The sequence below is a fragment of the Pyrgilauda ruficollis genome, unplaced genomic scaffold, assembly GCF_017590135.1.
Source record: "Pyrgilauda ruficollis isolate IOZ18807 unplaced genomic scaffold, ASM1759013v1 scaffold40, whole genome shotgun sequence".
Lineage (NCBI taxonomy): Eukaryota > Metazoa > Chordata > Aves > Passeriformes > Passeridae > Pyrgilauda > Pyrgilauda ruficollis.
The window spans coordinates 2,810,082-2,837,126 of NW_024525490.1; the positions used below are offsets into that span (position 1 = coordinate 2,810,082).

Here is a 27,045-nt window from a genome sequence, read left to right on the forward strand (position 1 = left end):
TCAACCAACAAGTTTTCTCACTTTCCACCTTCCCATTGTCTGCCCATCCCCTCATGGGTTTGAAAGATGATGAAAGTTCTTTTTTCTTGGAGTTATCTTTATGTGCATTTGCAAATTTTGCTTTCATGTTCTGTCTGAACAACTGAAGCAAGAGTACTTCAAGGACTTCAGTTACCTATTTTCCCAGAGTTCCTCCCAAAAAAGCTGTTCTTTTCTTTCTATCTATCCCTACACATTCCAGAAAACTCTGTGTGATACAGGGAAGATAAAAGTGTATTACTTGGACAACAGTACTCCATGATACCATGTCAGATCTGTTACAGAAGTCTGGTGTACTTGTGCCTAGCTTTTGACAATTTGATGAAGCACTAAGTTCTTGAAAAAAACCTCTCTGAAATTTAGAGTAAGGTAGAAATCACCCCATAATTAGGCACAGACACTCAGAACTGAAAATTTTATTAGTTATATTTCTAGTAAAAAACCATATTGCAGTTAAGTGTCACCTATCTGGTATGACCCAAACTAACCTTTTTATTGTAACATGCATGGCTAGAATAAAAAGGGTTTTTTTGGACCAACTTAAGTACAAATTACTAGATTTTATTCTCCCCTTCCAAATCCTTCAGAAAGGAAACAAGCAGAAGCTTTCTACATTATTCTAATAAATTGGAAGAGTCTTAGAAAATAATTAATTTGTAAAATAATTAATAATGTAATTACCAAACAGGTGTTTACAACATCAGATTTTCTTTTTCTCATATACTAAATTAGTGACAGTTTTACTCCATGTCATGCTACACTTTAGATGCTATTATGGACATGTTTATAACAGTTCTCAAAAATAACTTACATATTTTAAAGAAGACAATCTTTAGGCATGAATTTCCTACCTAATTGTGTAAATACCTAGACATTATCTTTGTCACACGATACACAACTGGCTTCTTAAGTTTAGCATACCTGTACTACAAATATAGTACTGCTAAAATAGGATAGTTTTGTGGTAATTAAAACTCTGAATAAGAAAGATAATCTGATGTGTTGACCCTGGCTGCATGTGTCCCCCCAAAACCTGGCCATGCAAACCCAATACAGATAAACTGGAAAAAAAAATTAAAATAATGGCTTTCATCAGGCACTGTCAAACTGAATAAAGTAATATCAAGAACTTGAAGCTATAGAAAACATATTCCACTTCAAAAGAAAGTTTCAGGGTATTTGGACTGTGACAGAAAGAAGGTAACTTGAAGATTTTTCCTATTTCTGTTCTTTTTTGAACATGAAGTTTCATGAAATTATGAATCACTACAACAATTAGAATTGATCAAAATGGCACAAATTACTGAATTGCGTAAGAAAATTCTATTTATTTAACTAGACAAAACTCATCAGTTTAAAATAATCTATTTCAGCTTCTGTTTCCTAGTGCAGCTCCATACACACAAAGTTTTTATAACAACAGCAGCTCTTCAATGACAGTCCAAGAATGAAAGTAAACGAATTTCAACTCTCACACTACTACAAAAGGATCTTCATAATTATACTTAAGATAAAAGTGAATAATGCCTATTCTTTCTGCCTGGAGCAGATGTGTGAAAGTTAAGTCAAATTCCTTTTTATCCTATTTTATTTTTACATACATAAAGACTATCAACTCACTCTTGTTGAGATTTGAGAATTATTTCCTTTCAAAGTTTCAGTCAAGTCATTTAGTTCTCTCATTATTTCTGCTGCTGTTCTGTGGAAATTCTCTGTCTACATGTTTCTGGAATTGCATTGCCTAGAGTGAAATGCAAGCCCCAAACAGGAAGATACAGAGCAGTATTTCAGAATTCTTTAACTTATTCTCCCTCTAACTGTATCACAGATTCTTCCCCCCAGTAGAATCATGCTCACTCATGATCCATTACAAGCTTTTAAACTGTTCTTAGGGTAATGCTTTCAAGCTGATCTCTCCTGAAATGTGTAGTACATATGCAAAGATTTTGAATACATAAAAGTAAAAAAGTTTATCACAGTTTTTCTGACTGCCATCCTACTTGTTCAGAGAGTTTATTTTCCTTCAGATCATTTCTCTTGTTTATGCTTATACCATTATATCCTGGTCTTACAGCTACTTTAATGCAACTTGCTATGAAATGGTACCTGTTTCTTCCTCAGTCTGCTTCAAAAAGTGTTGAATAGTTCTCAGTCCAGAGCAGAGATATTTTTGGATCTCACTCAGCCCATCACTTCATTTGGTGGCAAATCACTTTGCTGATTTAAAAACTGTAGTCTGTCTGCCACTCACCTAACAGTATTTTATATAGCTCCTGGTGCTCAGTATCTACAACAACTCATCCAACAGACTGCAATCTACTTGTTCTGAAAAAGTAGAACAGAGATACAACACATCTCAAAATGGAACACTGCCTGAAAATTAGGCATGATCTTTGCATTTCAAGGGCAGTCTTCCACCAGAAAAGGCATTGCTTTTCCCTGGTGGTTTAATGCTGCTGTGCAAGCTCGTGCAGAAAGAAGGGAGGATCACCATCTGCTTCATTAGTTTCTGGCTTGTTCAACTGTAAGAGGAACCAGGAGAAGTCTACTTAAGGAACCCAGGAGGAACCCAGGAGAAGTCTACTTACATGTCAGAATGAGAACTGAACATCAACAGTTACACAAGAGCCTCTTTGTATCTCTCAAATGATAAAGGCCTCGAAGGCTTTCCATAGTTTGTCCTCAATTTTTAACTTCAGGGAAAGAAACTGTACCACTATGTGAAGCATTTTGATGGGCCCTCACAGAAGATTAGATTACTCTAACTTTAGCCTGTGCAGCCTCTCAGTAGAAGTGGAGCCATCAATGCCATATTAAGTTTAACATTCACAAAGAGGTATAGCAGCCGACCTACTTAATTACAAGTTAAAAATTTTAACTCCTGCCATTCAAAACACACTTAAAAAAAAAAAAAAGAAAATATTTGGATGAGTAATTAAGTAATTTGCAGGCACCCTTTGATTTATGATTATATGAATATACATTTAGATCTGAGGAACAATAAGTGAAGAAACAGAGTTTGATCAAAACTCAAAGTCTTTTTGCAACAAGAACATAGGTCAAAATATCAGAATTAATTTCTTTATTAATGTCATAATGCGTGTTTTTATAACTGCGTCCTCGCGTTCCACCTTTTGTGTGCAAGAGAAGCAACAGAAGGAAGGCATAAATTGCAATCTATTTTGGTGTTATTTCCTCAGTTCCCTAAGTATAAAAACTAATATATTATTCACTCTAACATGTTTCAGTATAAATGCAGGTATCAGACAGGTATCATAGTATAATGTATCAGATATTATAACAACCAAATTTAATTATATGAGACAGTACTTTAAAAGATTTTCAGTTTTATGTTTCAGCTAGGGGTTGATCACCCAACTAGCGATCATAAAACTGTGCTGAGTTACGCATTTTCAATAATTTAGGTCCGTGTTTTTAATCTGAAGGGGCATAATTTATCCATTTAAACACTCATTTTAACTAATGACCCATGCAATTGCTTACAGCAAGCATCTTTACCTCCCTGTTTGTCTTTTCAATATCTCTGACAACAGAAGTAACCAGGAGAAAGAATGTGAATGTTAGGATTAAAGTAATTTCTTCACTATAGGTAAACACTACACATTAGATGTGGTTCAGCCCTAAAGATATCTAAAACTAATTATAGTAGGCTTATAAAACAATAAAGCTTTATAGAATTTTGTACAAAATTGAAATAAAAATTCATTTTAATTCAGTTTATGTAAGATTTCTAGGTATACAGAAATGTGTCCTTACAGGTAACTATTACTTATTAGGCACTTTGAAAGAAAAATGTTCGAATGAGGTCTCATTATTGATACAAATTTTTTGCTTGGATATTAAGACATCAAGATGAAGCCATCAGGAACAAGTAAATCCAAACTAAAAAATCTTCTGGGAAATGGAGGCTTTATTTATGACCATTAGCAAAAACTAAACAGAAGGGCTGAAGGAAGTGATTGCGTGGGTTGGGGAGAAGCCTGTAATCATTTAGGAGCAATGTCCACTAGATTTTTCCAGCCAACATTGAGAAGGCTGTAGTGTGCCATTTAGAATTCAATAGCAAAAAAAACCCAAAACAAAATAAGATTTCTACATGTCTCAATTCCTTACAGGTCTAAGGTTCGATTGAATATCACCATATACAACATAGAAGTAAGGTTCTTATTCTATTGTGATACTTTTTAATAAAGTATCTCAAAATCCCTGTAAGAGTCAAACTAATTGCACTATTATAGCTAGAAAGAAGCTGATGACAGAGTGAAGTGACCAATCCAGAATTTAGCCACTGATTGGCCACTCACCTATCAATTTACAGCTACTCTCTGAAGAAACAAAACACCAGAATTAAAACTTTCAGAAGCTAAGTCTAAGGAGAAAAGTTGAGGTGAAGTTCTTAAACAGAAGGTAGTAAAACCGGACTACATTGGGACTACCTTGATGTGATGCTATAGCTTCAGATGTTCATTTCCAGTAGAAATGCTTAGCACATACACACATATTTTGAAGTTTGTGTAAGGATATGGAAACAGAAAAGAGTGACTTCTTGTTAATGTAACAGCAGTTGTTTCAGGTAAGTCACATGTCAATCTAACTCAACCATAGTAAGTAATCTCATAATTCCTACCAATATTCTATAAATTACATTAATCTAACACTACTACTTGACTTTTCAGGGGGAAACAAACAAACAAAAAAAAATAATTGCACAAAAAAACCCCAAAAAACACCCAACCAACACCCAACCAAAAAAACCACACAAAACACAATTTGATCAATGCAATCAAGAGTTCTGACAATACAAGTTTTCCTCTCCTTGCCTCCTGTCCAGTACAAGACAGACTTGTTTTGAATTAACCTGTGAGGGAACCTCCCTGTTTCACTAACTTAGTAGAACACAGAACTTTTGCTTCTATAGCCACATAACCACTTCTGGCAATATGCAAAGCAAGTTGGGAAAAGCGTATTGGGAACCGCCAGTGCGAGGGAAGCTGTGATGTGTCAGTGCACAAATTGCACAAAAAAAACCCAAAAAACACCCAACCAACCAACCAAAAAAACCACACAAAACACAATTTGATCAATGCAATCAAGAGTTCTGACAATACAAGTTTTCCTCTCCTTGCCTCCTGTCCAGTACAAGACAGACTTGTTTTGAATTAACCTGTGAGGGAACCTCCCTGTTTCACTAACTTAGTAGAACACAGAACTTTTGCTTCTATAGCCACATAACCACTTCTGGCAATATGCAAAGCAAGTTGGGAAAAGCGTATTGGGAACCGCCAGTGCGAGGGAAGCTGTGATGTGTCAGTGCACACACTGCCTGCTTCCTGCTATCCAGAGGGGAAAGGCTGCACAGGAAGAACCTGAGCTCAGCCACAGAGATGATACATGGTCTGCAACCACAAGGGGAGATCTTATTCTGTCCAATTATTGTACTTTTTACTCACTCACATTTTGTCTTTTCAGTGCATCTATGGAGTGGGAGATCTGCAGACATTTTTCCGTCTTTAACCTAAAGTGCTGTAGTATAAGCAGCTGAGACTTCATTGAAACAAGTACCTCATGGCATCTGTCACATGAAAATTGAAGTGAATTATGCTTAGTTTGGCTATATCTGTGATATCAGAGGGATGAGGACTTGATATTACAGCTGCTTCTCTGTCACAAAAAAATCAAATATACATGACATTAATCAAAAGGTAATGGGGAGGAATGGGCTCCCACCTTTTTTTCTATGCAGCATACCCATCCTGGCAGGTCCATATAGATTCCTATTACCATGTGCGTCAATGTAGTGTAAGAGCAAATCTCAGTTAAACAGTCTAGAAATTGTCTAGACTTTAAGTTCCCTAAGTTTTGATAAAAAAAATTGCTCTTGCAATGTTTAATTAGCTTTAAATATTTCCAATTTCACGCTTCCAATATATGTCCCTAAACCAGTTAGAATTTCAAAGAAAACTATTTCCCAACATAAGCCAAACAAGAAAAAAATCTAAATTAAGTATTCACATTTATTATATTCTAATGTTCTTTTTCTCTTCCCTTAAAAAATTCTTCAGTTCTATCAGTTCATCAGAAGGAGACTAATTTGATATTAATAAGCTGCAATTTAGGGTACCATAGCTTTTTAGCCTATCTTTTGTTATTTTACACAGTATTAAATATGATTTAATAGTTTTGCCTTTACTGCCTGTTCTGTTAATGTCATAGGGTTTGTTTTACAATTCATAATATATTTTAAATCCCTGAGGTGTTTTGAAAATCCATTTAATATTCATGCAAATACTTCACATAAGTATACACCAGGTAAACTTAACACTGGCCTTATTCATGGTTTCTTTTAGCTTGTACAGGCAGACCTGGTAATTTTCATGTTTTGTTTTAGTGATCACAGGTTCAGGTCCAAGACCATTCATTCTTATGGTCTCAACTCAAACACCTGGACCTCAAAGGATTTACGCCTTCTTATTGCCACCTACAGTCTCATCAACTCACTTTCTACATTTGCTTTCAATTTTGTATCGCAAGTAATTGCAACTTGTTACCAATTTTGTTGAGTCTTGACACTTAAAAACACAATAATACAGACCTTAATTAACTTGTTTGGGACATCAAATTTACCCTTTAAGTCTACATTTCTGGCATTGTACTTCCATTGAACTAAAATTTACCTATCACATAATAAAAATACAAAAGCACCAAAACACAAAATAAGACACTAATTTTGGCCCATCATTCTCATAGCTACCATTAGAATACACCACATGGATTTACAAGTAAAGAATTGTGGTTTTTTCCACTGTACCAATATAGGCTGGTTCACTGACTGAAAAAGTTACTGCTACTGTTCTTGAATATTCACATAATGTCAACTTTGATCTGAAAAAACCACTTAGACAACTAGACAAGTTACTGACATAAGCAGTGTCTGAGACCAGTTGTTTTTGATGTAAGAGAGCTCAACAGTTTAAAATACACTAAAAAAAATTGTATCTTGAAAATGACAGTAATATGAGAGGTCTCTGAAATAATTTTTTTTCATGACGTTACTCCACTAATTTCACAATTTTTGATTTGCACCATATTAAACTGTAAGAATAGGGGGTTCTACAAAACATCTGAAAAGACTTAAAACTGACTGAGCACAATCACACCAGTTATACCAATGGACTGGCTTAGTCTTAGAAAACTTTGTTAGCTGCTAACCACTAATGCTTGTGAGATCTCAAATTCTATATGACATCTGATACTTGAAGTCATGACCATTAATTATTTTAACAAGACTGTAATTGTCAACTTCCTTAAAAATGCCCACAAAAAAACCCAGTGATTTCTTGGATATGTTAATACATTATTATTTTGACATGGGTCTGTAGATACAACAATTTTATTAAGTGCAAACTCTAATGGATCTGCACTTGATAATAGTAGGAGTGGAGTAAAAAAGAAACACATATGTGCCTTATTTCTGCCCGTCCAAAAGCAAATGGGTAGCAAAAGAAAATAAATAATAAATAAATAAATCAGTAAATAAACCCACAAAGTTTACAATAATACTTCTACCAATACCTCCTCTCATATTTTACTGGTTGTTAGCAAAGGCTGTATTCAGGTTGTATTCTGTATTTATTCCCTGAGCTTAGTAAATTCCTGCTTAGGTTTTGTTGTTTCTTTTGTGAGTTTGGTTTGTGCTTCTTTGGTTTCTATTCAGTCTGGATTTTTTTTAAATGCCACCATCACTTTTGTATTTCTAAGTGAATGTTTGCATTAACCAGGATTTAGAGGTTCAGTGTGCAAGAAGTAGAATCAGTTCTGCTGCTACATAAAAAAACCAAACCCAACTAATCATTAGAAAACAGAAATAAATACAAAGAAAAGCAAACAAAAAACCCAGACAAAAAACTCTAGCCAGTACATTTTTCTTGTATTTGTCATTCACACCACTATTCCAGAAAAAAAAATAAAAATTAAAACCTCAAAAACCTGTGTATAAATAACTAAATTCTGAATTGATCATGAGTTTCATGAAAAACAGCTTGAAATCGCTAAGCCTACAAGGAGTATATTTTCTCTTTTCTTCCCACTTATGCTCCCTTATCTCTCACACAGCCCATAGCACACACAACCTAAACAGAAAGTCAAATTCCTATAATGTAGAGCTTATCTTTAAAGAAAAAGATTTATGTTTTTTGTTGGTTATTATCTAAATCTGAAAAAAAAAAAAAAATCAATAAGACTTCTTTTTCTAAATAAGCTATTTTGCATGCAGACTTCATCATGATTAAAGTTAGGAATGAATGAGAAAAAAAAAAAAAGAAACAAAAGAAGATTTGAGGGGCAGCTAAATCCCTAAAATGGCTTTGAAGTGCTGAGTATTATCTAAGCACTGAAAAAAAAACCTCTGCTTTAGCCCTTTAAAAGGTGATTATGACATTTAATTTTGCAAATCACGTAACAGAGAATAATATTTTAACTATTGTTTTATTCTCAATTTTTTTTAAGCTACATTTTAAACATGAAGAAAACCCACTACTGACAAGCATGCAGTGAGCAAAGAGAAGTAAGAATTTGCAGTTGTCATAGAATTCTGGTGAGGCTCCCAAAAAAATAATTATCTGCAAACAGACTGAACTCCACACATACTTGACTTCTCACATTCAGGGAACACACACCACAACAACACAATGCTGGAAAAGCTTTTTCTTTATCCAGGTGAAAATTGATCAAACTAGCAGCACTGAAATGTGTTCCACTTTCTTTTACTGAATCACTGTTGCCATTTGCTTTACAGAAGAGCTGACTTGACAACATTGAAGATAACTTCAGTATCCTACAGCCATCCAATCACTCACTGCTTAATTCATTTTTCCCCCAAATGCACCTTCTCAGTACTTTATTATAATTGACATTTTTAAATACAAATATGCAGAATAAGAATTTAAAGGCCAAGGAAGCTATTCGTCAAAAGCCCCAAAAAACAAAAACCAAAACAAAACAAAACAAAAAAAAACTCCCAAAAAACCCAAGACAAAAAAGCCCCCAGCTTCTTTGTTACAGCCATGCTGTATTGGAAGGTAAAAATCCAGGCAGACACAAATCTAATTTCCAGTCAGTTTAGGAGACTTCTTCACTTGCAAGGTACCCACAGTCACCCAAGAAATTCAAAGAGGATGATTGTGCAAGTTTTCCTCTGATGCCACCAGGAAGATGCATATGCAGTGTACATTAAATTGGCTGCATCTTTTAAAAAGTCAGCAAATTTTCACACATTTTGCAGCAGAGATACCAGTTTTCTCACAAGTTTCAGCTTCCAAAACCGGTTTTTCATCTCAAAACAGAAATGGGAGAGCCTGGCCCACTCTGTTTTAGAAAGTTTCATGACTTCTCTCCAGTCTCTAAAATGAAAGATAACTAAAGAACCAAAGAACTCAAATATGTAGAATAATTAAAAATTTTCTAATAAGATAGCATTCTCAGACTATGTTTCAAGTAAGTGGGTTTTCCATTGAGATGAAGCATATATTTCTACTAAAGGTCCTTTCAGTTCAAATGCTGACTTTCTGTAAAGCCGGGTACATGGTCTAAATCTTAGATTAATAAGCAGGCCCAAATTCTGAGAAGAATATAGGTATGGAACCTGGGAATGGAAGGAGGGGGTCAAGAAAGCAAAGGAAGGCACAGCTGGAGCCGAATCTGGCAAGGGATGTGAACAACATTAACAGCTTCTGCAAGTGTGTAATCAAAAAAGAAAAAAAAAAAAAAAACAAAACTGTACTCCCCCAATAAATCAAGAATCACACAATCATTTAGGACGGAAAGGTCCTCTAAGATCATAGAATCCAACCCCTAACTGATCCACTTGTTGTCAACTAGACCATGGTACTAAGTACCATACCCAGTCATTTCCTGAATACCTCCAGGGTGAATCCACCATCTCCCTGGGTAGTCCATTCTAATGTGGATTAACCGCCCTTTCCCTGGAAAAATTCCTCCTGAGGACATGGAGGAGGCTGAGCTACTTGATGACTTTTTTGTTTTTGTTTTCACTGGCACATGCTCTTCCCTCATTTTTCAAGTCCCTGAACCTCAAAGCAATACTTTGACCTCTGCAAGATGTTGGATACAGTCCCCCCAAACTTCCTTGCTTCTAATTTGGAAAGATGTGGGTTTGATGGATGGACCAGTCAGTGGAGAAGAACTTAGGCAGATAGCTGCATCCAAAGACAGTGATCAAGAGCTCACTGTCCAAATAGAGATGAATCACAAGAGGCTCCCCTCATGGGTCATATCAGGACTGATACTGCTCAATACTTTTATTGACAGACATGTGATCGAGTGCAGCCTCAGCAGGTGTGCAGCTGAGTTTTGTAGCTGATACACTTGACAGAAGTGGTGTCATCCAGAAAGATGTTGTCAGGGTTGACAAATAGCCCCACAGAAACTTCATGGAATTCAATCAGGCCAAGTACAAAGTCCTGCAACTAGGTCACAGGGCACTTGCTGATACCAGCGCATGCTAAAGAATGAATGGATTGAGAATAGCCCTGTGAAGAGGGATCCAGGAATAGTAGTGAATAAGATGCCTGGATACCTGTAAATACACATTGCCTGGATGTGAGCAGGCAATACATACTTAAAGGCCAGAAGACCACCCATATCCTGAGCTACATCAAAAGCAGTGTGACCAGCAGGGTGAGGCAGGTGATTATCCCCTTCTACTCTGCTCTTGTAAGACTGCAACCAGAATGCAGCATCCAGGTCTGGAGGCCCCAGCTCAAGAACATCACAGATCTCTTAGAGCAGGTCCAGGGGCAGACCATGAAACATCTTTCCTGTTAAGAAAGGCTGAGGGAGTTTGACTGTTCACCCTAGAGAAGCTTCCAGGGAGATCCCACTGAGGCCTTTCAATACCTAAAATTATAAGAATGATGGAGAGAAACTCTATAACAAGGTCTAAAGTGTAGGGAGAGTGACAAGGTTTTAAAGTATTTTGTAGATTTATATTAGACTTAAGAACATCTTTTACAAGATTATGGTGAAACACTAGAACAGGTTGCTCAGGGAAGCTGTGGATGTCCCATCATTGGAGGCACTCAAAGTCAGGTTTGACTGGGCTTTGAGCAATCTGATCTAGAAAAAGATGTCCCTGCTCATTGCAGGCAGTTGGAACTAGATGGTCTTTAAGGTTCCTTCCAAACCAAAGTATTCTATGATGAAAATGCTCAACTTATAGACAGCTAAGGTAGTCCTTCAAATTGCAAAGTCAAAGAAGGCAAACAGACACTTCTGCTTTGAGATTATTTCTCTAATGTTAACACAGGCCTCTAATGTTAATTGGCTTTTGAAATATTTAATGATTATAATCTTTTATGAATAGCTCTGTATCCAGCCATCACAAATTTAGGGAGCTAGTCAGGCAAGGGTCACCCAAGCTGCTAGGTAGTACATGGACCAGGCAAAGATTTCAGTCAACAGTTCTCTGGAGACTTCTAATGAAAACTTTGATTAAAACAGGCAATTTTGAAAACTAAGCTGTAGCAGGAGAAGTAACTGTTTTATGCATGCCATGATTTATGACTGTGAAGCCCTCTAATCCGTACTGCCATCCTCAGTAAATGACCATAAGCTTTATAAAGGGCTTGCAAGGCCTCAGGACCAACTCTTGCTACAGTCAGGTTCACCCTGCATGAAATTCTCAAATTTGCCTGCAGCTTTGCTTTACTTCATTTAGCTGCAATAGCAATTTCTCTAATTGACTGGCTGTCTAAGGCTAATTTGGTTTCCTTTTATTTTTTCCTTCCTTTTCTTCTGATGGCACAACCAGAGTTTTAAATTAATAGCTCTAGCAAATAGTCTATGCAGAATGAAGGATTTTGCAACTGGCACAATGACATGGTTCAGAGAAACACAAGCCTGCTTTGAGTCTTTGAGAAGTAGAGATAAAGGATACAGTCCAGGGAAATACATGCACAGGAACAATAAGAGATGAGACAAAGACCTGGCTTTAGAGAGCCCACAGTTATGAACAACTCACTCATAGTCAACTACAGAAATGCAGACCCAGACAAAACTGGGTTTATGAGTAACAAAAAACCAAAAGAGTAGTAGCTAACATGCATGGGACACGTAACTATGGATGAGACGTGGAATTGCAGACCATGGAAGAAAGAGAAAACAAAATAATTTTAAGTAACAGTAACCTCAAGTGCATCCTAAACTGATGAATAAAAAACATCAACTAGTGGACCCAGATGAGCACAGGAAGAATAAGTAGTACACTAGGAAAAAGAGCAGAAACCAATAATTGTTTGTGCAACTACAACTACCCTCTTGTTCTTTTTTCCTTTTCTGTAAAAATTTCATCTGGACTAATAATGAATAGATACTCAAGACTGATTACTCTAACAATTTTGGATTTCCATAGATATGCACACAGAAAGAATGCTGACTCTTTGCCCATAAATAAGATTTTTGCGTATCCAAAACTGCTGCTTTAACTTTCTTGTGACTTCAGGTTTACAATCCACTGACACAACACAGATGTGCCTCGTGTTGTTAAGCAACTGTAAGAAAGGCACAGATCTAATACGGTCAAGGAGATTGTGTGATCTTCCATGCCTCCATAGCCCTTTTCAAGTCAATCCTATAAGCCAGCTTCAAAGAACCTTAAGGTAAGATTTCTCTAAAGTATTCCATGCATAAATAATTCTATAAATGTTTTAGGAAGTCTTCCACTATATACAAGATAAAAGATTTCAAAGTGTAAAAGGGTACAAATACAAAATAGAGAGTTAACAAGTACTCTAAATGGTTTTGCAGACTCATTCATAGCAACACATATACCTAATGAGATTACTTGGATGAATAAACAGTATTTAGATATTCAATACACAAAGTAGTCCATTAGATAGTACAAAAACATGGAGGTGAGGATCATGTCATAAATTTGAACAAATCTCAAAAGTTTCAGTTAAAAATGCAGTGTTTACATTATGTATACTACAAGAAATCTAGTCCTTCTCTTCACAATCAACAAGTTAGTGACTTACTCTTCATTACTAAGCACGATCAGCACCTTAGTAAAACTTTAGACATGCCTGTTTTGATGAGTATATTTTATTGCAAACTTCCATCTATCTGCCTTATTGTCCAAACTGCAAAAGGAAACCATGAAAAGTTATGCAAATGAAACCTTCAATATATGGGAAGGATATGAAAAACAAAGTAATACAAAGTGCAATTATTAATGGTTTAGTTGTACAAGAGAAGATGAAAAGCAAGGTATGTGACTATATTTATATGCTAACTATCCATCTAACACAGCAAATTATACAATCTTTAATTAATCAGGATAACAGCTGCTGGCTACAGTAACATAGCAAATCTAACTTCTTATTTTCTGTACTAATAACCCACAGGGGTTTATTCCAGAAATACTGATTCAACCCGGCATTACACTACACCTTCTGCCAGTTTAAAATAATAAAAATCTGGAAACAAGGATTCCAGAGGAGATAGAAATTTTTCAATTTTCTTTTATTTTTGCAACAAAAGACATAAAATCCCTAAGTCATCTTTATCATTCAGGGCAGATTCATAATAAATATAAAGTAGTTATCAACTGTAGCTCTTAATAAGCTGCAGAGACTTTTCCATAAAGGCAGAAATACAGATTTCATAATAAAAAGTGATACTACTTTAAGTTAAGGAAAATAGATAACAAAAAATATAATCAATATAAAGAATAGAACAAACCAGAACTGGTATAGCTGGAAATGCATTTTTATTATCTGAGAGTCAAAAAGCCCCTTACAACTTCCCCTACTTTGTGCCAGCCAAAGGAAAAAATAACTTGCTTTACAAATAAGGCCACGAATGAATCAAGTCAGATTCATTAAAATCTAGGTAAGTGACAGTTGTATTTAATCTGGGACTATCTGAAGGTAAGTCAGCACTACCGAGTATTTCTGGTAACAAAGAAATTAGGATTTAACTTTTCAACCAGATAGATAAATGCATCAAAAATCTCCTGTGAGTTGTTTGGCAATATGAACAAGATGCTGGCAGTATTTTGAGTTCCACATTGGTAAAAAGGAAAAGGCTAAGTCCAGAGCTGAAAGTTCAGGCAAAATGGAGTTTGAACAGAAAACAGATTTCTTCTTTAACTACTGGCATGCTGATATTTGGCACATCAGTTCCTGTTTGCAATAAATACAGAATGAGTAGGGAAGGACACAGGCTGCTTAGCTAAAATTCTATCTACAGCAAATCTGCAAGGCTATGAACAAAAAGTTATTCCACCAAATCTCATTTGGCTGTAAAACTGAACAAACAAAAATGCCAACTCTGTTAAGTCACAGTACATATCTTGTTTCAGAAAAGCAGTTGGAGAAGAGACAAATTCATTAAATTCCTTATATAGATAAATTTTAAAGAAAACACAAAATTTTAGAATTATGGAAGTTTTGATATTGTTTGCTTATCAAACTATTTCAGCTTCAAGAGAACATATTTTAAAATAAAAAATTAAAGTCCAGATAGAAAGACTAGGGCATTTTGAAAAGGAGAGGCAAAGCTAGTCTCTTTCTATTCAGTAGGAGTGAGGTTTGCTTATTTTGGGGGTTTTTTGTTTGTTTGGGGTTCTTTTTTTAAGCTACCACAACACTGATCTATGGGATTTTAGATCACACTGCACATTTGTCCTGGTTCCAGCTATGACAGAATTAAATTTCTTCATAGAAGATAGAATGAGGTTTTGAAATTGTGATGAAAACAGCTTTTATAACACAGGGATGTTTCAGAAATTGCTGAGCAGAGCTTACACCGTGTTAAGGCTTTTCTGTCCTGTCAATGACTAGGCTGGAAGTGCACAAGACGGTGGGACGGAACACAGCTGGGAGAGCTGACCCCAGCTTACCAAAGGATTATTCTACACCATTTGGTGTCATGCTCAGCAATCAAATGGGCAGGGTTGGAGTCTGGCTAGGGCTGCCATTGCTCAGGGATGTTTGGAGAGATGGCATTTGTCTTCCCCAGTAACCACTGACATGATGGAAATCTGCTTTTGTGGAGATGTCTCCACACCTGCCTGCTAATAGGAGACAGTGAATGAAATCCTTACTTTGTTTTGCTTGCACGTGGAGCTTCTGCTTTAACTAGTAAACTGTATTTATCGCAACCCACGCATTTTTTCACTTTTACCCTTCTAATTCTCTCCTGCATTCCACTGTGGGGCTGGTGAGCCAGAGGCTGCCTGGTGCTCATCTGCCCCCTGGGGCTAAATCACAACAATAACCTTAATACTCATTCAGATGTGGCAATAACTTCACTTAGATAATTGTGACATTTCAAAAAAAACTCTTGAAGTGTTTTTTCACAAGTTAATATTAGTCATACGAATATGAAGACAGACAAGAAAGAACATGAAACAGGATATTAATATCAGCACAGCTGGGATTATGATCTCTCAGGATGCAGCAGGGGCATGAAACCACTGTAGTAAGTTCTTTAGGCTACACATAAAGAGAAGTAATCCTGTTACTACACTGGTTTCCACTTCTGTTTTCCATGCTAGAACATGCTGTTCTGGCTTAGGACTGGCACCTCGTAGTAGCAGAGGACCAACTCCTTAATATTTCTCTCTAGTAAGACCACTTTTACCAAAACATTTTCCTTTTGGGTTTATGATCTCAAATAGTAGCAGAAATAAGAATTTTGTGGAGGAAGACTACAAGTCCACTAAGTCATTACAAGGTATGAACCACCAACAGGGTGTTTCTTACTGATTTATGCACCAAGGACAAAAATCAAAGTAGCTCTTACATGGATCAATAAGTCATGAGGAGGCACAAAATAATCCCTTCCAGAATCAGAGGCAGCCAAAAAGACAGTTCCAAGAACTTATCTTAAAACATGTAATTACTTTTGCAAGGGCTACCAGCCACAGGATGGATGCCTTTCCCTCATTAAGGATTGAGCTGGAAAGATTGAGCCTGTGTGAAAGCTGGAAAGCAGAACACAGCTGACATATCTTACAACTTGACTAACATAATGGTCATAACATAACATAAAAGTCATTCTTCGTTCCGATACAAATTTCACAGGTTGATAATGAGAACTACAACATTTAATTTAATTTTTAGACAATTCAATTGCGACAATTCTGTCACAACTTTCAGTACAGCATCTTTTTTTTCTAGGAAATAATTTCCTAGAACAACTTATTGGGAAATTTCTTCCCTTGGATATTTTAAGTAAATGGCATTCCAGATTTCTTACTCCTTGTCCTTTGAATATTGCTGAAATTCAACACTTAAGTGAAAGGAATTTCACTTCTTTAACCCATTGATACACATCAGAACACAAGCAGAATATTTTACTTGTCTCTCCTCACAAACACAGCATTTCATTTTCCAGAAGTTTTCTGAATTTTTGTAGAATTAAAAATAATTTCCTTTATTTGATATTGTTAAAAATCTTTTCATATCTAAATCATTGATATTTTAGATTAGGTAGCAGAGGTCTTACAGAACAGGTTCACAGCCCTGCCAGACCTCTTCTGCCCTGAGATTTTGCTGCTACTACTTATGGCATGGTGTGATACATGAAATATCAGGGTTTTTTTAAACTGCATTATGATTTCTTTCCTGTATGTCATCATTAACAGTCATTCATATGATATCATTACAAAAAGATGTTATTTTAAAGAAAAGTTGCTAAAGAAAGAAAAAAAAAAACCTCAAACATTTTCCTTCGTAAGGACTGCAGTTGACAAAGGAAATCTATACCCAAATTCATTTTCAGAAAACAATCCCTTCTACTCTGTACAAGTACAAATTTCAGCCTTAAAAAAGGTTCTTTTTCAGTCTCTGCTTTCACTATTTAAAGCTTTTGGTATTTCCTCATGTGCATATACCAACACATATTGATAAAAGGTTCAACAAACATCTGTTGAAAATAACAGACTACCAAAATAGCAAGAATTATTTAACTAAAAATAGAAATATATCAGCATATTGAAAGGTCTGATGGTAAATTACGCTAATAGAAAAAAACCGTCAATATTACATTTACAACAGTAGCAGCTTTTACTACAGCATTAATGTTAGTTAAGTTTTCTTACCAAAGAAAAGCTAAGAAAAAGGCAGTTTGTGCCTTTAACATTTAAAAATATTAAACTCATAGAATTTACACTGCTTCTTTCTCCAAAAACAACAGCAGAATAGAAAATATTTACAGGTTGGGGAGTGACAAACAATCCCTCCCAAAACCCACACCAGAGGAATATAGAACAAACTGCTTAACTCTTGATTTCATCGTTAGATACTCATTAGAATCTTTTGGAGCTTTTCTGAGCTGGATATACTAATCCACGAACGTTCACAAGTCATTCACAGTTTCACATCACTGGAATAATCAAAATTGTTCCAATGATTGAATTTGCTAATGGAAGGATTCCCTGCCCATGGTGGTGGTGGGATTTTAGATAGATGATTTTTACAATTTCTTCCAATCTTCTATGATTCTATGAAAATTAAATATTGTCTAATAGATAAAAGAGCACCCATGACTAAACCACAGAGATTAACTGGCAATGGTTGAATATTCAGGAGACTACTCATCTCACACTGAATAACAGGGAATCATTATGCATACAAGTATTTTCTTGCCAATTTAGCTTCCTACTAAGAACTTGAAATATTTACCTCAGATTATTCACTGGATTATTCATCCATTCCCAGAGAGTAACTACTCTCATCATTGCATCACAGTTTGTGGAGAGAGCTACACAGCCTTTAACCAGACTCATGGACAACAAGTAGGAAGCAGTTCAAGCACTGACTAAATGACGAGACAAATTTTACTCTTAAAATTGAGTGTAGAAAAGGTATTCTGTACTTGACGGAGGGAAACAAGCAAAACCCAAAAGACATTAGCTTGAGTCCAGAAGTCCATTATCTTCACTGGGGTCCATGTTAACTGGAAAAAGTCACAGTGTTGAGAAAATTACCTTGACAAACTCACAGAATCATACTAAGTTGGTAGGGGATTTTTTTCAATTTTTTATTTTATATACCCAAATGTATGAACCATTTAAAAAAAAACAAACAAAAAAAAAATCAAACCAAATAAAGAAAAACAAACACAATACAGAAACGAACCAAAACAAAACAATCTCCTACCACATAACAGATACTCAAGAACAACAAGACCTGCAAGAGGTGAAAAAACCACAAAATTTCTTCAAAGGCTATACACCATGGAAGTACATCACTGCTTTCTGCTGTTGATGTCAAAAGGGATTTAAAAAGAAGCTTTGGGAAAGTGCATAAGGGAGGATGAGGTGACTGACAGTATAAATGTTAATGCTGGGTGTGAGCAGAAAGCTTTGAGAAATCAAAGAACAAAAGAAAAAAGGAAATATGGCCTGTGGGCAAGTAGAACAGAAGGACTTTCTTCCAGCTTTCTTGTCTGGCAAGGAACAGCTGCTGCCATAGAACAGAGGTCAAGGAAAGCAAGGAACAAACACTAAGTCCAGTACATCTGGCATGTTGTTTAAACACTGTACACCAATTCTACACTACAAAATATGGTTAGAAACAACAAAAACAATGACATACACACACACAAAAAAACCAAACCAAAACGAACCCATAAAGAAAACAAAACAAACAAACCAAAAAACCCCACTAAACCAAAAAACAACCCCAAACCCCAAAAAAACAAAACTAACCAACCAGAAAAAACTCCTTAAAATGAACCAAACATTGTTAGCTTTAGAGGGCATCTTAATATTTAGTAACAGACACTAGTGTATCCAAATACAAGCTAAACCCCATGATGTTTTATCTTATGTTGATGACTAGGAACACACTGTGAAATGAGTTTTGTACATTCGCTAATTTTTTTCCACTTGACAGCTGGATTCTCTGAATGGTAGGCCACGGTACCTCAATAGAAGAAAGACCCTCAAATTATAAATATGCATAGCAGTTCAGATACTGGTGTAATTTAAAGAGCATTTGTCTCTATTGCCAAACAAAAGCAAGTTTTCTGGATGGGAGGAACACTTCTGACTTGCCAAAGAAAACTACTACAATGATACAGCAATACTGTGTTTTGGGCTTTTTAAAATTCAGTATGTAGCCCTCAAAGCACCTTTTTAAAGAATGGTTTGCTAACTTCATTCTACAAAAGTAGGAATTAAACTGGTTTTACTGGGGAATTAAGCAAAATTGCACAAGTTCAAGTACTTCATTTTCTCCTTCTTCAGTCCCTGCAAAGCCTAAACCTATTTCCTATGATTTCACTGCAATTATAAAAAAGTAAAAACACATATTACAGAAAGAGGAGCTATCCCTCAATTCTCCAATTCCATTGCTAAAAAATTATGTTTATATATGAAACAGTGATTGTAATGGTCAATAAATCATTGAACGGTTTAAGCTGACTGATTCTATAAACTAAAATTACTACTTCTGAAGTTCATAGTTCTTTTTACTGATATAAGCATGTGTTTGAGAGTTCCATAAATAATTTTATTTCTAGAAAATAAGAACAGTTCAAGTTTCCACCAGTACCAGAACTTAGAGAGCTGCTGTGATCATAGAGAAAATTAAAGCATCATTAGTTAAAAATATCAGAGAAACACATATAAATCTGGTGAAAGAATGATCCAGTAAAGAAACCTAGATTTCAGCCTAAGAATTCAGTAACTGCCCAACTACATCAGTGTCATTAAACTCTCAGGTCTACTGCCACAAACGATCTGATTTAGTCATCCACATGGTGTATGGTTGACACCAGGGTAAGTCGTGTAAATACCACCAATATTCAAAGACTTACAGTGCCATGATGTGATTTCACTAGTTTCGTTCTTATTTCTACATTTTAAAAACACAAAGGATCCAGTTATGTCATTGATGCACAGGAACTGAGGTCATAAATTAAGAATATACTAAGTAAAGGACACAGGTCAGAATCTAGTCCTGGGATGAGGATGTAATGTTCTCTCTCTTCTAGGGATACCAAATATGGGTATATCTTCAGAGGCCATTCGATCACCATTGAAGTGGTTCACTTGCCTTGTTTCCTGGTCTAGTGCCCTACTAAGTTTTTAAAACTCTGCATCCTGAACCCATAATATCCAAACTCTCAGCTGGCAGCAGCATTCAGTAGCACTTCTATGCTCCCCTGCTCCCCTTACTTGAGTAATTCGCATACTCAAGAGAAGAATGAAAGAGTTGGCCAAAACCAGGGATATGCATAGAGTTTAGAAAGGCAAACTAGCCAGGGATGGGTAGCTGGCAGAGCGATTACAAAAACTTCTACTGACTAGTAATATCTGGTCTGTATTCCCCTCTCCTAGAGGAACTGAACACCTGTCTCAAAATCACATATGACACAGAAGCCAGAAGCTGTCACTATTAAAAACTGTCTAGGGAACAGTTATGGAAGTTCTTAAACTATGGGGCAAATCAGCTGGCTGTTGCAGCAGAAATCACTCCAAGAGTTCACAAAAAAACACCTAACCCTTCACTGCTACAATTCCTTCTACAACCATCAGTACCCACTGCCTGTCTCTAGACTGAAATGCTGTCACTTGAGTGACATTCACCACTTTTTCCAGAGCTGGATGTCACATTTTGACATCAATTTAAAGTTCGCTGACATTGCCAGGTTTACAGCCCTAAATCTGAAAGGGGGCAGTGTTGTTTAACCAGAAAGTGGTGTGTCTGTCACAGTTAATTACAGCTCTTCCTGCTGGGGTTTTTACAAGAAAGTAGGCCAGCAGGAAGTGTCATTATATTACAGCCTGTAGCTCCATGCATGTGTTTCTAAGTTGACAGTCAAGAGATGTCCTTTAGCCTTTTTCACTGTGCTCTTCAATACCAAAAACAAACTGCTCAGATTGCATAAAAAGGATGAAATATGCTGTTGCATGCATCTCAGACGAGAGAATAATAGAGGTGCGTAGAAAGCAGCTTCCTATTGAGGCAACAATAACAGTTCCTGATGCGTTCATGATTTCTGATGTTCCTTTTCAATTTACCTAGTAAAGCTTATAAAAGCTATGGCAATGAAACTTAGTCCCCATATTAGTTAAAAAACAAGAGACTGATTAGCTGACTTACCAGGTGCTAAGGCATTGAGGGACAAAGGAAGAGGGGAATAGCCACCAAGGAGAGACATTCTGTGAGCTACCCACACACAGACAAAAAGCTCAAAAAGAAGTTTGACCTACTCATGACACCTCCTTTGCCCCTGTCTTTCACACCTATGTAATCCCCTCAATATGCATATTGAATTCAAGAAGAGACTTAAAAAGACACTATAATTTCAAACATTAATGAGATATGAAAGAAAGATATATCTCAATAGGGAATAGGTTTTGTCACTGTCAAGAAAGGAAGGTAAAGTTTCAACAGTCCTAGAAAAACATGATCAAAGCTCACCAAGCATCTGAAGGTAGGTACCTGTGGTCTCTAAGGTACTCTAAGGTGTCTTTCTCTAAAGTGGTGATCAATGTAATGGATTGCAAATTCTCTTCCTAGTAAAGAGCTACCATCAAACCATACTACTTTCTACATTCAGTTCCACATCAACTGCATCATAAAAACATTGCAGGCACTTTTTGTGGGCAAATTTTTCAGAATAAACACTATCAGACAAGGATTAGATCTATGAAACCATAGAAAAAATAACTTGGAGTTTGAGAAGTAATCTGAAAATGAGACTTCTACAACTTTAAGTATTAGAAACCCTGCATTTTCCATGAATAAATTAAAAAAAAAAAGCTGTAAAAAATCCCAACACACACAGAACCCCAAAACAACCAGAGCAACACCACACACTCAGTTTGAAAACACTCCTGAATTACACCCAAAACACCCTTATAATCCAACAAGCAAATGACTTAATATCACTGTACCTGTTAACTTTCCCCAACGAAGGCTGCAGTTCTCAAAAAATAATTTCCTTAATACTTTGAGCTGTACAAAAGGTATCATTCCCGTTTAATGAGTATAATTCTTGGTAGACACAAGGAATGCTTGGCCTTATTTCTAACAAGAACTGAGTCTTCACTGCAGTCAATCACCTTCCACAGAGTAGGTTTCAACTGCTTTTTTGTTTGTTTTTCATTTTATATATGCATCTATTTTTGTTGTCATCTTTTTAATTTTCCACAATGAGAAGATTAGTGATTCATTTTCAAGACCATTTAGGATCCATTCTCCTCTCATTTTTATCATTACACCCCTTAAGTTAGACATTGCCTAAAGATGCTTCCAAAGAAATAGTTTAGGAAATAATAAGAAAACCATTTAAATGAATCCATCTCTGAATCCAGCTTTGGAGACCTGACAAATTTCATTTTAAAATCCCGTCAGAAAATGCAGAATCAGTTTAAATTAAATTTAAAATTCAAAACTATGTCCATGATAAAGTAGCATTTTAAATATGCTACAAAATAAACCCCACAGTTAATGTAATACCAGCCGATTACTCAAATCCCAAACCAAATTGAAACATCACATTTCAACATGAAAAACGTGTATTACATACAGTGAACATCCAGTAAGAGGAGTTCTTACCTTCATAGATAGCTTTGAAGCCTTGGGCACTGACAGCAAAATCTGTGGTGAAACAGAGGGTGAGGATAGATCCTGTGCTCACAATAGATGATGGAAGCTGAAATCCAGATAACCTGTGCAATAAAAAGGCACAAATTACTAACACTTTTTATACTAAAGCCCATCAGTAGATGTGATGAGCGTTATGATAAACATCATGTTTTTAAATCTGAACTGCAAACACATTATGGGTTTTACCCTGATGCATCTCTAAACATTCACTGCAAAATTTCAAACACGTCCTTGACCTTTAAAACTCTCCCATGTTAACACACCTATGTTCTCTCCAGAAAGCAATGAAAGAAAGACCTGTTTGTACCTACTGAAGACTTTTTGTGTGTGTGTGTGTGTGTGTGTGTGTGTGTGTGTGTGTGTGTAAGGACTGATTTTAAGATGAAGATAGGTAAATTTAGGATACCTAAAAGTAAGTACTCAGGTCTTGACTCAGAGATATTTCCTACAATTTGACATAGCTTATACTATCCTGTCTATCCTCCAGGTGCTGCTACAGAAAACCATGGATGTCACATGCTCAGTGTAATAAACATTAACTGACTAGAAAACAAACAAACCACCACACTTCCATTTAAGAGCTTCAGAAAAAATTACATTTCCCCTCTTGCTAGTAGTCTTACCTTTACGTACAAAATGGAATTTTGGATAAGCTATAATTACATTGCAATATTGCTTATAAGACAATTTCCCAAAATCTGGATATTTTTGAGGGTAAAATTGATTAAGAAAAATGTTTAGATCCTTTATTGAAACATCACTAAACACAACTTGTTAGACCTGGCTGATACTAGTGAGATGGTTTTTTAATTATTAATTTCTCATAAGTCAGATATAAGACACCATTACTATCCCACAAAAACAAAACTATACTGGTGGCTTAGCTGATCACTAGTTAATTTCTGTATCGTGCAATAGGGATATGTGATGGAGTATGTATAGGACAACCCAGCCAGAAAACCGGGTTTTGTTCAAACTTCACCCTGAAAGAGCTTCTTAGATGTTGAAACAGATCATTAAAAAACCCAAATAAACTAACACAAAAAACCCACCAGGAAAAACCTTTTTTAATGATCTAACTGGTTAAGCCAATTCATGCCTTTAAAAAAAAAAAATTTAAAAAAACCCCAAAAATGAAAAAGAAAACAAAAAAACCATCTTGCCTTTGAAATTAATGGGACAATTAAGTTATAGTTCATTAACTGGCATCCAGAGCTACAGAAGAGAAATAACTGTAAGCAATATACTAACAGAGCAGTGTCACTGAACTAGATGCTCTTTGCAAAATTAGGTTTATTAAAGACCTCTTTCATATATAAAAACACATAGGAGGAATTCCATGCTTCAATTGTGCCAGTCAGGTGGTTCCCCATCTCTTGCCAATTTTGAGCTTTGGAAAACAAATAGAAGAGTCAGAGATCAAAGAAAGAGCTTTAAATAAAGCCATATAGTCAAGGCAACATAAGTCAGCAAAAAGCTTTCTGCAACTTCTTCCTTTCATTTTAACAACATTTTCTCCCATATGGTAATTAGCTGTTTGCTCTAATCTTTTTACCTTCTGTGTACTTGTCAACCTAATATTCCTATTCTTTTCCACCTCATTTACTCCAATTCCAGAAATAACCAGGTTGATTTTCCCCTCAGTCTTCAAACTGCAGAACTACCATAAGGCTTGCCACATCTTATGTTCATGCTTTTGCATGTTCTCTCACCTGCACTAGACATTTCAGTTTTTAGGGAAATGTGCCTCTTGTTCTAGTTAATAAATTAGAGTAGTTATCTCTTCTGCCTTACATCTGGAGTGTACTCTCTGACAGTTCACATTTAACTTAGGTATGTATTCTCTGATCTTACTTATATGTCCCACTATTCTTTGAGAAGTGATTCAAAGAGTTCTTGTTTTAAGGGAAGGGCTTTGGAGATTTTTTGGATAGCACTACAAGTATTTCCTGCATCTAACATTTCTTTCTAATTACAGGAAACTAGCATGCATTGTAGGGGAAGAAAGGAAAATCAGCTTGAGTCAGAAGCAGCTAGCCTCAACATTTCACACTGCATGGGAGAACTAAAAAAAGACCCCACAATAAAAAGACCAAAAAAAAAAAAAAAAAAAAAAAACCAAAAAAAAAAAAAAAAAAAAAAAAAGTTGTATCAGTGCAGAACTACAAAGCTTTGCTTCCTCATTCCTGTTTTCTTCACTTGGTCTGGATTTGGTTCATATAAATTAACTTAGCCATGAGTAGATATCCTTAGTTCTTGGTATGATTTCTACCACCAAACTGCTTTGATTCTAAGTGTCACTCCTACAATATGGATTCTCAGGAGCCAAATGTACTTTTTTTCTATAGCATCCACCTTGAAATACCAGATGATCATTGCAATTCAGCAATTCAATTAAAAGAAGACAAATACATTCTTTTATACCCTAAGTCAGTGCACTTAAAGGTTTTGCAGACTTACAAGTGTGAGAGACTGGAATGTTAATGGCTAGTGACTTGAAATATTCTTGCCATTTGTGGAGGCAGCAGAGTGCTTTGCCAGGCCAGGCTTGCACACCCACCCACCCAAGGGTGACAGGTTTGAGCCAGGTAAGGAAGAAGGCAGGTAAGACCCTGCAGAGGCAGGGCAGTGCTCTTTACCATTAATGTCCTCCTGTTTCACAACTGGCTCAGTTCTAAAACCACCCCCTATCTACCTTCCCTGAGGAAGGCATGGGAAATTTACATTCGCAGGGGATGTTCATACATAGGTCTGAAGGTATTCATCCCTTCAGATGGGGCAAAACTGGCCCAACCATGCTGACATGAGATGCAATATCTTGGAAGGTGTCATAAACCCATGACTCCAGAAATGTGCCCAAACTCAGTTCTGGGGGCTTTCACCAGAGGACTGTGAAAGACCATTGGTGCTACTACAGTGTAAAAGTGCCAACCCCAGGGGTGGTACCTGGGCTTTCAACCTAAAGCTGAAGTTAACCCAGTGAGCTCCTGCCTCATGGGCTTCCCCCACCTGCAACAGATCAAGATGGCAACCACAACTCTGACCAAGACACGGACAATCAAGTCTCATTGCTGGAGCCATGGGCAGTGGTATCTTTCTACTCTTACCCTCTCCTTCTCTCTTTCTTTTCTGTATAGATTTTTCTAAAGTGTTTATTTTATGCTTTTACACTGCTATGTTACTAAAGATAATAACAACCAAAAGGGCTACACACCTGCTTCCCTTTGCAACGCAATTGTTCTAAAATAAACCCTATACATATAAACACCAGTCATTCAGTTCTGCTTAACTCTAACCTCCCCCAAGGTTTCTATTAATAAGAAACTGGGTTACCCTCATCTTCTGGGGTGAGTTGTAACTGTAGGAAAAGGCAAATATGTGAGGAAACTTCAAGTATGTCAATTTGAAATGTATTTTATCAAGATCTTTAAATCCCACTAATCCAAAAAAAACATTTACAGAAAAGTAAAAAAAAAATTTTCATAGAAAAATTCAGCAGACTACCCAGGTGCTTCTATGTCTTGCCTGCCTGGCCACCCCTAGCCAGCTGCTCTGCAGGTGAAAGGGCAGGGGCGGCAGTGGTGGCAGCTTCCCCTTCCTGGCCCCTGCCATGAAGAGAGGTGTTAAATAGTGCCAGCACCACCACGCAATGGTGGCAGGGCTGCCTGGTCAGCAGCAGAAGCATGATGAGTGATTCCCTGATGCAGAACTTAGACAACATTGACTTGTCGACTCTGTGAGATTTTGCAAAAATCTTTAAATTAGTGGCACTTATTAACAAGCAGCAGTTTATCTTCTGGTCAGAGAAGAGGAGGAAGTGAAGACATGTGAAGGAAAACAACACGGCAACACGGAGGCCAGTGGGAAAAAAGGAGAGGGAGAACCAGTTTCAAGCATTGGAGCCAAAATTCTTCTGCAAGCCATAACGAGGACTATGGTAAAACAAACTGTTCCCATGTAATGCATAAAGTCCACAGGAAACACAAAAATCCACTCGCAGCGCATAGGAAAAGTGCTCGTGCCAGAGGGGGCGGATGTCAGAGAAAGCTATTGTCTAGTGGGAGACCTGAATAGGGAGAGAGGGCCCTTGCTTCCAAACTAGAGCAGCCTATCTTTAAAAGACTGCACCCCATGAATGAGTGACCATGCCAAAACAGTTTTGGGATGACTGTTTGCCCTTGGGAGGGACCCCACAGCATAACAGAAAACTACAGCATAACAGAAAAAAGACTTCTTTCCCTGGGCGAGCAGAAGATCTTGACTGATGAACTGACCAAAGTCACACCCTGTCTCCCTGCACTGTCACTGGGAAGAAGGGAGAGATGGGGGGGGGGGG

General features: G+C 36.6%; 1 protein-coding gene across 1 annotated transcript in view; it reads right to left on the minus strand.

Moving 5' to 3' along the window:
• The window catches only part of CSMD1 (CUB and Sushi multiple domains 1), a 1,068,142-nt gene that overhangs the window by 712,020 nt on the left and 329,077 nt on the right, over positions 1–27,045 (minus strand). Inside the window, exon 3 of the mRNA XM_041477428.1 lies at positions 22,659–22,771. Coding sequence (XP_041333362.1) covers positions 22,659–22,771 — 113 coding nt within the window. The remainder of the gene's footprint in view (positions 1–22,658; positions 22,772–27,045) is intronic.